Source organism: Panthera tigris, chromosome D3 (genome assembly GCF_018350195.1).
Source record: "Panthera tigris isolate Pti1 chromosome D3, P.tigris_Pti1_mat1.1, whole genome shotgun sequence".
Classification (NCBI taxonomy): domain Eukaryota; kingdom Metazoa; phylum Chordata; class Mammalia; order Carnivora; family Felidae; genus Panthera; species Panthera tigris.
In genome coordinates, this window is record NC_056671.1 from 66,421,988 (window position 1) to 66,440,404 (window position 18,417).

The window sequence follows — 18,417 nt, forward strand, 5'->3', positions numbered from 1 at the left end:
ATGTCTTGGGGCAAGGAGTGAGCGGAAGGAGGTAGAGAGGAAACAGAATTATGAAAAGAATTTTAGTTTTATTGGGGAGATGGAGATAAAATGATGTTATGGGAGAATTATCTCGTACTCCAATGCAAATCATGTATTGAAGTCCTAACCCCTAGTATCTCAGAATGTGACTTAGAGATAGGAACTTTAAAGAGAAAATTAAGTTCAATTGTGGTCATTAAAGTGAGGCCCTAATCCTATATGACTGGTATCTTTATAAGAGGAAGATACTAGGACACAGACATGCAAATACCTAAAGGAAAGACCATGTGAACATGCAGCAAGAAGGCAGCTATTTGCAAGGCAAAGAAAAGGCCTCAGAAGAAATGTGATCTGCTGACACCCTGGTTGTGGACTTCTGGCTTCTGGAACTGTGAGAAAATAGATTTCTGTTGTTTAAGCCATCTATTCTGTGGTATTTTTTTATGGCAGCCCTAGCAAACTAATACAGATAGGTGGGTATATAGAAATACAGATGGGTATATAGAAAACTATATAGATGAAAACTGAGGCTATCATTAACTCCAGAAAAAACAAAGAGTTGTACAAAAATTGAAATGTTATCATCATACAGTATGTGTTTCAGAATGTATACTATTTACATAGTCATAATAATGTAAAAATTGAATACTGATTTAGTTTTATTGAAGGCTGGGAGGAATGGATGCACACACACACACACACACACACACACACACATTCATGTGTGTTAAAAGAGCTAAACCCTCCTCTTCCATTGTAAGAAGTCAAGAGTTCATGTCTATGAATAAAATAATCAAGGAATTGGCAAGCAAATTATTAAAAATATGGAGATTAACTTCAGAGGGAAAGTGAAAGCAACTGTTACCTTTGAAGAAGGGAGATGGTAAGGAGAAAGAAACTACTGCTTTCTAAAAATCTGTATCTTATTAACTAGTACCTGTATTATTGTGATGGAAATCAAGTTCTAACTTCTAAAAAGAGAAAGAGTTGATTCTTCACAGTGGCAGGTACCATTACACAGCATGTGTATATGATACAGCCGTCAAGAAACCTACAGGATAGTTGAGGAGAGATCACTGTGAACTTCACCCTCATTCAGAGATGTTGTCATCCTGTCCAAAAAAGTCCCCCACCCCCATGTCATTACTAACATCCTATCCTGCTTCATTTTCTTCATAGCTCTTACTTGGCATTGTATTATATATTTATTGTTTGCCTCCCCTGGTAGAATGTAAATTCCACAAGGGCAAGTTTCGCCTATTTTGTGCCTAGGGCAGCGCTGGCTCAGAGAAACAGTCACTATATATACTTATTCAATAAATGAATAAATAAACAGCTTTATCTCCTCAGCCAGTCTTCCCAGAAGAAGACACAGACTATGTCTCAAACTCCTGTACACAGGGCTGAGAATGTACATTTCTTAATAGAGTCATTTGCTGCCTTTATTCCAGAAAAAAATATTTCATCCACGGAGTCCTCACTTTCCCTATCTGTAAATTGAGCCGCTTTTCCCCTCCTAGAACCATGGCACCGCAGGCAATCAGAAGCCCCATCATCTCCCCTAAGCCTCCCCCTTGGAATCAAGTTAAGTCACCCCACAGTCCCTTCTCCTTCCCCACAACCCCATCCTGCAGGGAAACAATGCTGATGGTCCCATCACTGCTGCTTCCATACATTTCTGGATCTCCACGACCTCACTGGGATAGAGCTCCACCTCCAGGCGCCCATCAGCTTGGTTCTTGTCCAGCCAGCGGTTGGCAGGGAAGGTGTACTGCTTGCCTTGGCGGGGCACGCGGATCTGGACACTGCCGAGGAACCAGCTGGCGTGCATGCCCGTGCTGTCATGCCCAATCACCAGCCGACTGATCTAGAAAGAAACCCAGGGTGCGAGTGAGCAAAGAGCTGGTGCACAGAAATCTCCATGCTTCCACCCACCTCCCACCCACCACCAACACTGGTACAAACTGCTTTCCTTGACCCAGACCTCCAGCTCCCCAGAAGAGGGGGGCTCAGCAGGAGGAGGCTGGGTCCCAGTCTTGTCCACCATCAGCCAGTCGGGGCACTTCTCCCGCCCAGAGCCTTTGTTCCCTCCTCTTAAGAGGAGCTCACCCTTGTGGTAGTTGTGAGAAGCAAGTTGGGGAGCGGGTGTGACTCCAGTATGTCTGTGATTGTGTTGAGTGGTGGCCACACAAGGAAGCAAACATTCAAAACATTAACCATTTGCTTCGGTAGCCGTGTTATTGGTTTGGCTTTGCTTTGTTTAAACAAGACAGTACCGTACCCATTTCTGCATTTCTTCTCTGATGTACCCCTCAGTTCTGTGCTCAATCCCTTCTCTCACTCTTGGCCCTGAGGAACATCTTTCTCTTTCCAGTAACGCTCAGTAGTCCACTTGCTTTGCTATTTTACATTTTAACATCTTTACATTTAACACAGACCACTGCGTAGATCATCATGTTACCATCCTCACGAGTACTTGGTTCTTCAATGTTCAAATCCCTTTAGTGTGTTTTGTTTTGTTTTTTAATGCTGTTTACGGGGCGATTCGAACATTAGACGGAATTATCAAATAGCCTTGAGATCCCTGCTGGTCCCTCCCCCTCCCCTCAGCTTCTCTCTGTGATGGTTTGAAGGGGTAATGCTAGCCATGAGTCTGGTGCCAGAAGGCTAGAGTTAGAAAATTGTTCCTCTAAGCCCTGTTCTCGCTCTTATGAGTGCTAAGTGCCTCTTGCGGCTGATAATGAAAATAGCATCAGAACGGAGTGCATGTAGCCTGGGTCCCCTGGAATTGTAGGAAGGAAACAAGCTTTGTTTACAAAGCCTGACAGCCTTCTGGGTGAGTGCCAAGGGCCACAGGAGAGCTTCATTGTCTGTGGTGCTGGGACAGCAATGGGATCAGCTGGAAGAATAAAGACAGGGACAAGTGTCTTCTACCTGACAGGATGGGAAGCTCCTTAAAGACAGAACTCCTGAAGTTCTTTCAATTCCAGAGTGCCTAGCACCTACATGGCGCGACTGTTGATTAACCGCCAGCTTACTGAGCACCTACTGTGGGCATGTGGGTGCTATCAACATGGTTAATGCCAATAACAATCCCCCTGGTGTCCCCTGTTGTTATGAATGAGGACAAGCAAAGGTGAAGAAACTTACAGGCTCAGCAGGTAAGTGGAAACGTGGAGCCTTGGCCATCAGCAGCCAGAGCTGGCTCTCCCAACCTCTTGGCCACACTGCTTGTTGAGGGGGTTTCAAAAAAGGAAGGAAAGGCCCCAGATGCCATCCCCCTCCCCTCAGATGTCTCATCTATCTGGGGATGTTGCCAGAAATCCTCAGTAAAGGGAACAGCATCTCACTCCACGATTATTAATTCAGCTGAAAATGTAAATACATTTTGAGGAAGGAAGACTGTGATTTAAGCTCATTACCATCAAGGGATAAATGACTGACATGAGAGCACTTTGATGGAGAACCTGAAATATGGTGAGGCTTAGAGAGAGGGGAAAGGGACAGGAAAGTAAGGTCACAGATGGGAGCTTGTCAGCATCCCAATTCCTGCTAGCCACACCTTGAGAAGGACAGGTACTAACAAGAAGCCCAGCTTGGACATTTCCAGAAAAGTTTCCAACACTATGGTTGAGGGCATTAGATCTGTGTTCTTCTAGATGAACTGCTCAGACTTCTAGCAGCCGGGCCACTGGGTCCTTGACAGGGGGACACCCTCAGGTGCCATCTTCTAAGGCAGTATCTCTCCAGTGTTGCTGGGGTTGTACATTGAAACAGGTTTCCTAAGCATAATTCAGATAGATGGATACTCAAGTTTGGAATTGGGAAGATTTTCAGCCCCTCTTTTCATTTCTTCCCTTCTCCTCTTTTCCTTCCCCACATGCCTGTGTCCCCTTCTCCAGTGTCTGGGACCCAGCTACATTGGTCTTGCCTATGTAGGTAAAGGAAATGTTGGAACTATAGACACCAAAAATACACATTCTGTCCCTAAACGGACTCTGGGAGCTTAACCACTGTTCACATATATTCTGCTGCTCCGGGTCATAGCTGGAAAGTAATGTACTTCGCTAATCCCCAAGAGGGCATTTTTTCCCTTTAAAATGTGTTCACCCATGTGCATGTGAGAGTGTGTTTGTGTGTATGTGAGTGTGCAATGTGTGCATGAGTGCGTGTGCATGTGAGTGTGTGCGTGCACCCACACGTGGACACATGCGGGGTGGGTGAGAGCATGTCACATGGTCTTGGGAAGGAGACTTACAGTTCCAATGTTCAGGGTCTCCAGCGTGAACTCATCCACCCGGCCACGTTCAAAATAGTCCTGCAGGTTGTTGTCAGAGACGAGAAGAATTTGCTTGATGGTGTCAGATTTATCCCCATAGAGCTTGATGTAGACCCTGGAATCTGTGCTGGCCCCAGAGACGTCCCCGGTCTTCAGGCTGATGTGGTAGCGGAAGTCTGGGAGTCCAAGGTGGGAGGCAGGGAGGGAGGGATTAGTGCAGGGTGGGTGGAAAGGGCTGCAGCAGGAGGGCAATCTGCAGCCAGGGCGGGACACTGGTACGGGGGTGGGGTGGGGTGGGGTGGAGTGGTGGTGGTCAGCAGCCTAACCCTTGCTCTCCGTAAGTTGCCCTGTGATGGGGCAGGGCTCCCTTCATCTCTGCCAGGTCCCCTCAACAACACTGGGACGCTGATCCCTGTTTGGCCTGCCCACAAGGTATGAACATGCCGACAACAGGAAAGCATTCAAAGACCACTGAGTGTAAAAGACTTGAATGAAGGACCTCAAACAACCACCCTGTCCAGTTTCTCATCTGATGGATGAAGACACCGAAACAAAGGAACGTCAAGCTTTGCAGACCGTGTTTAGCACATTATATATGCACTGTATATGTATTCTGATCTTGGCTTTACAAGTGAGGAATCAGAGCCTTAGAAGGTTACATGTTTGGCTCAAGATGTCAATAGTTCAGAAGTAGCCGGCCAGGAGTGAAATCCTCATGTGGGCCCGAAGCTCCCTGTCACGAAACAGGATGCCATGTTGGTGTTCTTCCATTTTATCACCCAGAAAGGTCTGCATCGTAGGTGCACAAGGGAGGATAGACACGTCTGTTTGGCTGGTGCTGCCTCCTTTGTTGCTCTCATCAACAGAGGCCTGTGTGCACTCAGGGGCCCATACCCAATGCCACAAAGAGACTACAGAGAAGAGGATTCCAGATCCTCCCTCAGAGCCTCTTCCCCTCCGCCCTCCCCACTGCTGCCCTCCGGGAATGATGTGAACAGTGCAAGAGCCGGGAGGACGCCTCTCTCGTCAGGGGCACACCCACCACCTGGTCTCGGGACAACTTACTCTTCAGTGTTGCATTGCTATCACTGGGCAGCAACTCTCGGACCAACTGACCATCATCCTTATCCTTGTCCAGCCACCTGTTGGGCAGACAAGGGGCTGTTAGTTCTTTGAGTGGCCAACAACCAGCCATCACACTGTTCGTGGAGAGTCACCAGAAAGGCCAAAACTGGGAATTCAGCAAAGGAAAAGGCTCTAGGGGGGCTGAGAACAAAGGTCCCTGCCCAGACTGGGGAGGAAGACGGCCCTGACGAGGCAGTACTGGCTGATGTCGGAAGGGTGACAAGGAGTTAGCTGGGAGAAGAAGAAGGTGCCATCTCCAGGGAACAGCAAATGTTGGGACAGAGCAGAGCCTCTGGGAGCTGGTGGAAGGCCAGTGTGGATGGAAGGCAGCGGGGGAAGGGCAGCTAGCCTGCAGCAAAGAAGGCTAGACAGGTGGAAGGGTCACAGGATGTAGGACCTTGGCAATCACAGTAAAGAGCTTGTCCTGAAAGTCATGAACACTGGTGTCACTGTTATCATCAAAAACAATCACCTCGTTTTGGGAGAGCCTACCATGTGCGTGGCAGTGTGCTGAGGGCTCTGGGGAGGGGAGACGGCAGAGATGATGCATGGAGATCAGTAAAGACACAGCTCGGCCCTTAGAGAACCTACTGTCCAGTTAAGAAGACAGGCTAGACCGGCCAAAGTGCTGAAGACCAGGACAAGGATGGCTGTCGAACCAGAGTAAGTGCAACAGGAATTCAGAGCAATGAGGACAGTTTGTGGGGAAGGGGCTCTGCTCTGAGTCCTCAAGGAAGAATGAGATTTGCCAATAAGGAGAAGTTGGGTCTGGACCCTACAGGGCTGGGTTTGATGGTGGTGACTCCTCTATACGTCAGAGTGGGCCATGGCCCCAGCTCTCTGCTGGTCACCCACCTGGGGGCAACATATTGCACTGGTCACCCAAAAAGCGCCATCTGCCCCGAGCATGGGATGCAGCCTGAGAAATGAGATGACCGTGCAAGCACCAGGTGCCCAGGCCCCAGGACTCACGAGGGTCTGTGATATAGGTGACGGCAGCAGAAGAGACAACCTCGGTGATCTCCAGCACCGCGGGGAAGCCAAGGCACTCCTCTCTTGACCAGTGTCTCCCCATCTGCCTCTGTGTTACAGCTGGTCTTGGCAACCCAGCCCTGTTATACTCCTGGCAGGGAGGCACCTCCCTGGCCACAGAAGCCATCGAAGGAAGCCAAGGTGTGCCTCCGCCCCAGCCCTCCTGACACGGAGCTCAGGCCTCTGGGAACCACGGTCTCTCTGCAACATACCCCCACCTGAGTGTCGGCATCCCCATCCCTTCTCTCTTGCCCCCGCCCCAAGCACACGAACTTACATGCCCACCTGCCGGCTGTTAGCTCACACAAAATGTTAGCTGGCAGCTGAGTGGCTGCACTCGCCATGGGCTTCTCAATGCTGTGAGCCTAGAACGCCACAATCATTCGGGATTCCAAGACGTGAAGACGCAATTGTAAAATTCTGAGGCTGACACCAGCGTGGGTGGGGGTCAGGGAGAGATATTTGTGAGTGGGGACTACTGCCTAGAGCCCCTCCGTTAGGAGTCGCCACCCCTGTCCTGCGGAGGTCACTGCCTGCAGAGGTCACCCGGCATTTCCCACAGATGCAGACTGCAGAGAAGGGTGTGGCTCTGGCCACCACTCACGGGGACGGGGAGGATGGATCCAGCAGGCCCTCCGCCATCGGAAAACCCATGCTCCCTCCCAACCTTCTCTCCACCACTCACCCATCCCCAGGCCCACCGCAGCAGTAAAGGGACACCGTGGCTTGCCATTTCAGTTTCCAATGAAGTACTTACAGGGTATCGATCGAGATTTCCAAATACAGCCGTTTTCTTTCAGCTTCAGACGCTTGGGCCCAGCACCCAGAGGCTGCTCAATGGGTGAGCCCTTCTACAGGTGACTTTATTGCTCTTTCCCTGGGCTCACAAGAATGTACAAGCATGCACACACACGTACACACACACACACACACACACACACACACACACCTGCCAGAGCTAAACCGCTCACCCTACCTGACCCTGGCAGAGAAGTTGGGAGAAAGAGGCCTGGTTTGTCCTCTCCCAGCTCAGGTGAAAAAAGAACCAGCATGGAGCTCCAGCCCCGCCTCCAGCTTCTTCAAAGTCCTCTTGGGTCCCGAGTCGGCAAATGCCATCACCACATGCCTCAGAAAGGTACGAGAAGCCATTTTCTCAAAAATGCATGAACACTTTATGTGTCTGGGGGCAGAGAGGGCTCTGGGGTGTTTGGGGGCCTCAGCTTGCCTTGTGCCCTGCAATCAGCATCACCTGTGCCTCTGGCAGACTGGCTCCTTTCAAAGTGCAATCCCATTCCATCCTCCCCATCACCATAAGACACATGCTGGGCAGGAAGGTGCAGAAGACCAGAGAGGTTAAGAAATTTGCCCAAAGCCACACAGCAGGGAAATGGCTAAGACTCCTGGTCCCACACTCCCCCTGCATCATGCGTGTAGTAAGGCAGGCAGTGTGGACATACCAACTTTTTCCTCATCCCCTTTCCAGATTCCTCATCCTCTTACTGGCCTGTCTCAGGGCTCGGTCTTCACCGTTCTTTATCCATGCTCTCCCTGAAGGATCCTATGCATTTCCCTGACTTTAAATTCCATCACTACGCTCTCATTTCCTGGATCTATTTCTCATGGTCTGATTCTGGCTACTCGATTCACAAGCATCTCAAACCTAACGTGCCCCGGCTAAACCTCCCGAGTCCAGCCCATCTCCACCCTCAAACCTTCCTCCCCTCCCCCTCCCCACCCAGAACCCTTCCTCCCCAGGCTCCCCACTTCAGCAAGAGCATGACCTCTGCCCATCTGCCAAAGGCAGAGACTTGGGGTCTCCAATTCCCCTCTCTCTTGTGGGCACATCCTATGATCTCTACCTCTGGGATCTGCTTCCAGTGTGGCCCTTTCTCCCCACCTCCACTACGACCCCCTAGAGCCGAGCTGCCATGTTACAGGTTTAAATGCATCCCCTCAAAGTGATACGTTAAAGTCTTTTTTAAATTTTTTTTAGTGTTTATTTATTTTAGAGGGATACAGACAGAGCATGAGTGGGGGGGGGGGTGCAGAGAGAGAGGGAGACACAGAATCTGAAGCAGGCTCCAGGCTCTGAGCCATCAGCACAGAGTCTGACGCGGGGCTCCAACTCATGAACTGCGAGATCATGACCTGAGCTGAAATCAAGAGTCAGACGCTTAACAGACCGAGCTACCCAGGTGCCCTGATATGTTAAAGTCTTAACCCCTAGTACCACAGAATGTGACCTTATTGGGAAATAGTGTCCTTACAGGGGTAACCAAGTTCACATGAGGTCACCGTAGGGCAGGCCTTACTCCAAAATGACTGGTATCCTCATAAAAAAGGGAAATGTGAACACAGACACAGACATGCACAGAGGGAAGGCAATGTGAAGACACAGGGAGAAGGTGGCCATCTAATCGCCAAGAAAGCCTGTGGCCACCAGAAGCTGAGAAGCATGGGGCAAACCCTGTGCAGAGCTCCTTCAGAGGGGACACGGCCCTGCTGATACCTTGAGTTTGAACTTCTGGCCTCTGTAACTATGCGTCAACAATCCTGTGGTGTAAGCCACTCGATCTGTGGCGTGTTATTACAGCAGCCCGGCAAACTAATACATCATGGGCCCCGCAAAGCTTCCTATCAGGCTTCGCTTCCCCTTTGGACCTTCCATCCAGAAGCCCTGCTGCTTTCCTTTTTATTCCTCAGGAAGCCAGTCTCACTGTCCCCTCTGCAGACAGAAATTACCCAGCGCCCCCACCTCGAAGCCACCCCACCTCAGTGTGGCCACTCCCAGCAGCCTCCACGCCATCGTGCGGTTTCCTTCATCCCGTTCCTCACAGTCCATGAGTACAGCTTTCATTGTTTATTCACTTCCTTATTGTTTAGTCCCCCTCTAGGCTACGCACTGCATGAGGTCAGGGAGCAAGTGTGAGCAAGTGCTTAATAAATATCTTTTGAGTGGATGGGAATAAGTCTGCTCCGTCCAGCTATCAGCCAGGCAGCCTCCTGGTCCAGTAGGGGGGAAAGGAGTGGGTGACCTGAACTCTCCCACCTCGTGCTTCATCCCCACGTGCATGTCAGCCCCTTGCCGGCCTCTGCATGAGCCCCCTCCTCAGGCCCGTGCCTCATGCCACCCCTCCAGCCTGGAGCACCCACCACCCTCTCTGCTCCTTGCCATCCATCCACCCTCTGATCTTCTGATCTTAAATCTTCATTTTTTTTTTTTTTTAAGTTTCATTGAGCAGGAGACTAACACTCCGAGGTAACTCAGTTACATTCTGCAATTGCCATATTGTATCTTTAAAAAGTAAGAACGCTTTGGTACATAAATAGGCACAGTAGCCGCGCACCGGGACACCTGAGCCGGGTCTCCGCACCTGCGGGTGGGGTGGGGACGCAGGTCTAAGCGCCATCGGGAGGGCCATCTCTTTCTTGCACCAGCTACATCCTTCAGCCACTACTCCGCTCCCCGGTCCACGGCGGTGGGTAGGGCTGAGTCTTCCCAAGCCGGGGGCCCAGGACCGAGGCGGGAGAGCGCCAGCAGCAGCAGGCCCCACGCACCTGAGACACGGGAACTCTACGTTGTCACTCTCGGGCTGCCCTTCTTCTCTCACGAGCACGCGCTCCAGGAACCAGCCGCTGCCCCCACCTTTGCCGTCGTGCCTGATCCTCACCCGCCTCACTTTCCGCATGGTGACCGACTCAATGGTGAACTCGTCAGCCTTCAAATGGGGAAGACAGCAGGGTCAGTTGGACAGTGGCTCCCTTAGGACCCAAACACCAAGGGAAAACACGGGCCCAGAAATCAAAAAAGCCAGGGCTGATGGGTTGGACTACTGGTCTTTCACAGGTGGGCTGGGGGATACCTAGAAAGAACAGGTCTTACCCCTTCTCTAACTGCTCCCACTGGGAAGTCACTCGATATCAAGTTCCCAACAATGGAAGTCTATGTTTCTTGGTTAAACAATGGCCATTCCTTATGATCTTTTTTTAAAAATTTTATTTTACATTTATTTATTTTTGAGGGACAGAGCACAAGTCGGGGAGGGGCAGAGAGAGAAGGAGACACAGAATCTGAAGCAGGCTCCAGGCTCCGAGCTGATGGCACAGAGCCCGACACGGGGCTCAAACTCACAAACCGTGAGATCATCACCTGAGCCGAAGTTGGACGCTCAATGGACTGAGCCACCCAGGCGTCCTTTTATGATCTCCTTCTAAATGGCAGATCTCCCAGGAGGACACATTAGGCTGTTACCAGTCACTAACCATTTATCATGAATTAATTCCTTGGCTAATCAACTTGGGCTCCTGCCACAGAAAGATACTGACTGGGGGACCAGTGGTCTTGCTAATTTCACCGTTCTGCCTGCTAATGGGGCAGCAGAAATACAGTAGGGGCTGGAGAGTTGCCAAGCCTACATGAGCACATCTGGGAGCCTCCAGGAACAGAAACACGAGTGTGGGACTGGTGGACAAAGGAGTCAGAAGAGGTAGAAGGAGAAAGAAAGGGTGGGTAGGTGGGAGGGAGAGAGGAAACATATTGATCTATGTGAACTCTCCCTCTCCATCCCTCCCCAATGAACCTCCGTGTACCCACAACACTCAGATTACTTTTGCCACCCAAGAACCAGGCCAGCCTGTATTGGCCTCGGAGAGACCTCCACTCGAGTTCCAGGGCTTGTCCTGCCATCGCCAGGCAGGGAAAGAGCCAAGACTTATGTGAGGTCAGTCTGCAAATCTGCTTCACCTGGTAAGCACCTCCAGCCTCCCATTACTGCAACAACCACTCTACTGAGCACCTGTTCTGTGCTGCAGGCCAGGTCTGTTGGGGGGGGGGGGGAATATATGTGCATCCCTAATGTTCACATCAGCTGGCTACAGGTAGGCATCCATCCCTTCCCCATTTTAGACATGGGAAAATAGGCTGGGGGAAGGGAGCTACTGGCCCCAGGCTGGGTTTGCCCCCAGATCTGCCCACCACTTTTCCCATTGCCCCACTCGGCCTCCCCAGGAAACCCATCTGACAGATGCTGAAAATGAGGGGGGCACCCAGCACATCAGTAAGGAGGCTAGGAGCAGATCCCAACTCTTCCATTCCCATGTTTAGTGCTTTCTTGGTTTTTCTTTCAAAAGGAAACGACAAGGTGCCCCCAGTGGTCATGTCGAGCGGAGAAGGCAAAGTTCCCACCTTTCCACTAGCCTGTGTCCTCTGGTCCACACGCAAGGTGCCCAGCATTCCTCCCTACCTGGCCACCTCTGAGGGAAGAAAGGTGCCACTCATACTTCCCCAAATGTCCTCCTATTCTGCCCCCTTCTCAATGCTTAAGGTGGGGAGGGGACCATGACCCCTCCTGGGTGGCTCTTCAGGCCCCAGCTGAACAGTCCCAGGAGCCTGGAGGGTGCCGTGCATGCTAGTTCGCCATTCCCCTGAGCAAGCCTCTCTGACAGCTGGGTCCCAGCACCCATATCAGCTCTACCTTAGCAGAGAAGGGAAGACAGAAGACAAGGGCATGGGACCTGGGACCAGTTGAGCCGCACGGGGGAGGGGCATGGCTGCACTCACATTGCCCTTCTCAAACAGGTCCGTGTTGTTCCTGCAGTTGTAGAGCAGCCGCTCCCCGGTGTCCCCCATGTCACCAAAAAGGCACAGGTAGACGTTGGCATCGGTTCCTGCGCCTTCGAGTTCTCCGGTGCACACGGTCACACGGTACCGGGCCACTGTCAGGTAGAGAAAGGGACATAGTGGCTGGCCACCCCCTGCTCCCAGCACTGGCCCTGCTGCTCCTGCCTCTAAGTGCCTCCTCCCTCTTTCCCTCCAAGTCTTGCTTGGGCTGGCCCTGCTCCCTCCCCAGCTACACAAATCCCGACTCAACCCACTCCAGGATCAGCGTCCCTCTTCCCACATAAACCAGAGGCTCCCAGTCCTGGTCAAGCATCAGAATCCCCTGGGAAATTCTTGAAGAATGCAGATTCCTGTGCCCCACCTAGGCTTCCCAAATTTTAGTCTCCAGAGGTGGGATCCCTAAAACTGCTTTGTTTACATGCTCCCCCAGGAGACTCTGATGGGGTTGGCAGTGTTTGGGGACCACAGGTCTGATTTCAAATATTTCGACACTTGATTCCATCCAACCCAGCAGATTCTTTTGTCTTAGGTTGTCCTCCAATTCATATGTGTCCTGTCTTCCCTAGTAAGAGAATTTTTCTTTGTGAAACAGAACTGAGCCCCCCTTTTCTTCAGAACTGAAAGGCACAAAATGCAGCCACCGTGGGAGGGGCAGCAGGTCCTTTCTCTGTTGAAAATGTACCTTGGAGGAGGTGGACTGCATCCCCACACATCACAGCCTCCCTTCTCACTTCAAATAAGCTAGAAAGCAAAGTTCATTCACTCATTCACTCACTCATTCACTCATTGGTCCTGTATATGTTGACTGAAGCCCAGTCGGTGTTCGGCATCATGATAGGACAGGGAATCAGCAGCGAGCAAGTCCAACAGACTCCTGTCCCCACGGTTACAGCAGAGTTGAGAGGGGGCAGGTGGAGAGGAAAGATGGACAGTAAAATCATAACAAATTATAACCGGGGAAATTTCTGAGTTACGTCTGCAACAAAGATTACATAGGAGCAGGGTGCCCTAAAGTGGAATGGAAGTGGGGAGGGGGAGTGTGGTGAGTGAGTGTAAAGGATTTAGAGATTCAGTGAGGAGGTGATGTCTGGCAAAATGCTAATGACAGGAGCAGACCACAGGAAGCTCTGAGAGAAGAGGGTACAGGTAAGTATGAAGCCCCAGGGTGGGGATGGGTATGAGTAGCAAATGTTCCAGCAGAGAGAAGGCTAGTATGTCTTGGGGAGGGGAGCAGGGGGGTTAGATGAAGTCCAGAAGGGGGACAAGGCCAGCACTGGGGGTATGACAGGTCAAGGTAAAAGCGTGACTTTCTAATGGGAAGTCATTAGAGCACTTTTAGTGAGCACGTAACTTGATCTGATTTATGTTTTAAACGGTACTCTGGCTGCCATGTGGAGAACTGATTGTAGGAGTGAATCAAAGAGGCCAGTTAACAGAATAATTACAGTTGTCTAGAAAAGAGAGGAGAGTGCTTAAGACCGGGGTGCTGTGGAGATGGAGAGAAGCCAGTAGATTAAAGATCTATTTTTGAGGGAGAACCAACAGTACTTGGTGATGGGTTGGATAAGTAATTGAGGGAAAGAGGAATCATGGATGACTCCTAGGGTTTTGGCTTGGGCAACTGGGTACTGTTCCCAATAAGAAGTATGGATGCCTAGGGGGAAGGATAGGTTTGGAGATACAGATCAATGGTTCTGTTTGTACATTATAAATTTGTGGTGTCTATTAGATGTTCATAAAGAGAGGCCAAGATGGCAATTGCATGTGTGTCTGGGGAGTCAGGACTGTTGGCATGACTGGTCATCACTGGCACATGGATTCCACTGAAATCTATGGGACCAGATGAGATCCCCCATGGAGAGGATGTAGACAAGGATTAGAGGGACACCAACATTAGGGATCAAGCCCAGAAGAAGCTAGCAACTCAGATGAGAAGCAGCCACGGAAGCAGGGGGGACATGTCTCTGAAGCCAAGAGAAGGCAGGAATGATTTCAGAAGTAAATGCCACCAAAGATAGAGAGTGATCTTTGGTTTAGCTACATGGAAAGTATTTGTGTTGAGGACAAGAGCAGCCTCAGTGAAATTGTGGAGGAAGGGAAGAATCCCTACAGCAAGAGTTTGAACAGAGTGAGAAAGAAGTGAGAAAGTGGGTACAGCACCTGGATGCCTGGATAGACCTCTCTCAAGAAGTCTGTAGTGAAGAGGAATACAAAAGGGAAATAATAGTTGGAGTGGGGATTAGGTTTAAAGATGCTTTATTATAAAATATTTAAGATGTGAGATACTAGATTATTATACCAAGTGGGAATGATCCTGTAGAGAAAAGAAATGATGATGCAGGAGAGAAGGTGAAGTTCTTTAGAGAGGAAGAAGAAGAATGACCAGAGCATAGATAAAGGACTAGATTTTTCAGGGTTCAAGAAACTATAGAGACTGCAAGGAGGGCAGAGGTATAGCCTCAGAGGAGTGACAGGTTGTGGGAGAGCCTTGAGTACAAACTGAGATATACTGAGTCAGAAATTTAAAATAAGGCCAGTCCTGGGGCGCCTGGGTGGCTCAGTCACTTAACCACCCAACTTTGGCTCAGGTCATGATCTCATGGTTTGTGAGTTCAAGCCCTCCATTGGGCTCTGTGCTGACAGCTCAGAGCTTGCAGCCTGCTTCAGACTCTGTGCCTCCCTCTGTCTCTGCCCCTCCCCCACTAGTGCTCTGTCTCTATCAAGAATAAATAAACATTAAAAAAAATGTTTTTTTAATTTTTTTTAATGTTTATTTATTTTTGAAACAGAGAAAGAAAGCATGAACGAGGGAGGGTCAGAGAGAGGGAGACACAGAATCCGAAGCAGGCTCCAGGCTCTGAGCTGTCAGCACAGAGCCCGACACGGGGCTTGAACTCATGGAGTGTGAGACATGACCTGGGCCGAAGTTGGATGCTTAACCGACTGAGCCACCCAGGCTCTCCCTTTTATTTTTTTTTAATTTTTTTTAATGTTTATTTATTTTTGAGACAAAAATTTTTTTAATAAAAATAAAATGAGGCCATTCGCAAGGCTGCATGTTGTACTACAGTAAATCTTTAATAACTGAATAGGTCACTTGTTGGCTTTACCTAGGATAAGGTTATCCAGGCAAGCATGATAGAGGGATATAAGGGAAGAAAAGATAAGGGCATGTTTAGAGGTAGATTATAATGGTGGCCCATGCAATCTCATCCAGGTACAGAAAAAACTAAGTACAAGAAGAGGTGATAATAAAATGAGTGGATTAAAGGTCCGGATGCAGTTAAAAAATGTTAGGGTGGGAAAGGCAAAACTATGGAGACAGTAAAAAGATCAATGGTTGCCAGAGATTGGGTAGGAGGGAAGGGACAGAAGAAGAGACAGAGCACAGAGGATTTTTTAGGGCAGTGAAATTACTCTGTATAATACTATAATGGTGGATACATGTAATTATAAATTTTTCCAAACCACTGGACCATTATAAATGGTCCAAAACATTTGTAGAATGTACAGTACCAAGAGTGCTCCACAAGTAACCTATGAACTCAGGGTGCTAAGGGTGTATCAATGTAGGCTCATTAATTATAACAAAACGTATCACTCTGGTAGGGGATGATGATAATGGAGGGGGTACACATGTATGGGGGAATGGAGAGTATGATAAATCTTTATACCTTCCTCCCAATTTTGCTGTAAACCTAAAACTGCTCTAAAAAATAAAGTCTATTTTTAAAAATGAAGGAGCTATTAAGATACTCCCAGATAAACAAAAAGTGAAAAAAATTCATCACTAGTTGACCTGTCCTGCAAGAATATTTAAAGGAAGTCCTTCACATTAGACATTAGACAGCAACTTGAATTCAACCAAAGAAATAAGAGCACCAGGGAAAGTAACAACATAGCAAATGTATAGACAGTATCATGTAATTTTTTATTGTAATTATTTTCTTCTCATACCTTATAAAAGACAATTGCATAAAGCAGTAAATATAAAACTTCACTGGTGGATTTAAAATGTATAAAGATGCAATTTATATGATAGTATAGCACAAAGGAGGGGGAAGAGAACAAACCTACAACGGAGCAAAGTTTTTGTACATTATTGAAATTAAGTTGGTACTAATCTGAACTAGATTGCTATTAAATTGTTAGTTGTAATTCTCTGGGCAACCATTAAAAAATTACAAAAAATGTATATATTAAAAGAAACAAGGGAAGCAAAACAGTATTCTAGAAAATATTTATTTAATTCAAAAGAAAGTGGTAATGTAAAAATATAGGAACCAAAAAAAAATTTGAAACATAGAAAACAAATAGCAAAATGGCAGGCATAAATCCTGCCATATCAGTAATTACATTAAGTGTAAATGGACTAAATATTTTAATCAAAAGTCAGAGTGTGGTCATCATCCTGCAGAAACAGGATGGGTTTTTCACCCCATATTTGCTCAGATATCAAGGCTGATGACACTACACATGTACCAAGCGTGAACATAAGATGTATTATTCACATAATGAGTTCTGGGGAGAGTATGGTAGGTTCCCAAGAAGGTCCAAAAATGGCTTGAGACAGCAGGGAAGGATGACTAGCTTGGGATTTTATGGTGATTAAGAGATGAGAGTTCCCTTGTGGGGGTCAGGGCTTGCATGGCTTGAACTTTCCACCAGTGCTAAGGGAGGAAGTATCCAGTCTTTTTATCAAATTGCCCAGATATTAGGCAGAAAGTGGGGGGGGGGGTAGTGTAACTTGAAAGTTGTCAGCAGTCAAATATCAAAAAAAGTCACACTGTTACACAGAGATTGGCAAAATTGATAATGGATCTAACTATCTGCTATATAGAGAGATACACTGTAGATTCAAAGACCTAAATAGGATGAAAGTAAAAGAATGGCTACCAGAACTGGCCACCAGCAACAGACAGTCTGAATAAACGTATAACAAGTGAAAAGATTAAATCAGTAATCTAAAGACTACTCACAAAGTAAAGCTCAGGCATAAATGTCTTCACCACTGAATTCTACCAAGTATTCAAAGAAGAATCAATACCAATTCTTCTCAAATTCTTCCAAAGAACAGGAGGGAATATTTCCCAACTCATTTTATGAGGTCAGCATTACTCTGATACCAAAACCAGACACAGATATCACAAGAAAAGAAAATTACAGACCTATATATCTTATGAATATGGATACAAAAATCCCCAACAACATATTAGCAAACCAAATCCAGCAACATAAAGAGGAATTACATACTTTGACAAAGTAGAATTTATCCTAAGGATACAAGTTTGGAAAATCAATTAATGTAATGTATCATCAATAGAATAAAAAACAAATATAACGAACATTTTAATGGGTTCAGAAAAAAAATATGACAAAATCTACCATTCTTTTTAAAAAATTTTTTTCTAATGTTTACTTATTTTTGAGAGAGAGAGACATAGCATGAGCAGGGGAGGGACAGAGAGAGGGAGACACAGAATCTGAAGCAGGCTCCAAGCTCCTAACTGTCAGCACAGAGCCCAGCGCAGGGCTTGAACTCACAAAGCATGAGATCATGACCCGAGCTGAAGTCGGATGCTTAACCGACCGAGCTACCCAGGCGCTCCCAAATCTAACATTCTTTTATGACAAAAAAAGAAAACCATCAACAAGCTAGGAATAAAAGGGGACTTTATCAAACCATAAAGTCATCTATGAAACCCTACAGCTAACACAGAATTTTTGGTGACAGACCAGATGCTTTCCTTAAGGTCAAAATAAGACAAAGGTATTTGCTTTTCAACATTTGTTTTCATTATGGTACTGGAGGTTTTAGCCAAGGCAGTTAGGCATCCAGATTGGGAAGGAAGAAGTAAAACTATTTCTATTCATGGATGGCATGATCTTATATATAGAAAATCGTAAGGATCCCATTAAAAAATATTTGAACTAATAAATGAGTTCATCAAAGTTGCAGAGTATTAAATTAATATACTCGGTCAACTATATTTCTATTCTCTTGCAATAAACAATCTGAGAATGAAATTAATAAAACATCTCCCTTCAAAAGAGCATAAAAAGAATAACATATGAATAAACTTAAAAAAACAAGTGAGAAACTTATGCTCTGAAAACTATAAAATACTACTGCTGAAAAAATTAAAGATTATTTAAATAACTGGAAAAGCATCCCATGTTTACTGATTGGAAGACTTAACATTGTTAAGATGGTAATACTTCCCAAATGGATCTATAGATAAAATACAACCTCTGTCAGAATCCTTTAGAATTGAAAAGCCAATTCTAAAATTCATATGGAACTGAAAAGGACCCAGAATGGCCAAAACAACCTGGAAAA

The 18,417-nt window shown here is 47.4% G+C and overlaps 1 protein-coding gene across 1 annotated transcript in view; it reads right to left on the bottom strand.

The window, feature by feature from the left end:
• The window catches only part of LOXHD1 (lipoxygenase homology PLAT domains 1), a 162,658-nt gene that overhangs the window by 71,663 nt on the left and 72,578 nt on the right, over nucleotides 1-18,417 (bottom strand). The window contains exons 13-17 of the mRNA XM_042962467.1: nucleotides 12,018-12,172; nucleotides 10,016-10,176; nucleotides 5,366-5,442; nucleotides 4,280-4,476; nucleotides 1,696-1,888 (exon numbers count right to left, since the gene is read on the bottom strand). Of these exons, the coding sequence (XP_042818401.1) occupies nucleotides 1,696-1,888; nucleotides 4,280-4,476; nucleotides 5,366-5,442; nucleotides 10,016-10,176; nucleotides 12,018-12,172 (783 nt within the window). The remainder of the gene's footprint in view (nucleotides 1-1,695; nucleotides 1,889-4,279; nucleotides 4,477-5,365; nucleotides 5,443-10,015; nucleotides 10,177-12,017; nucleotides 12,173-18,417) is intronic.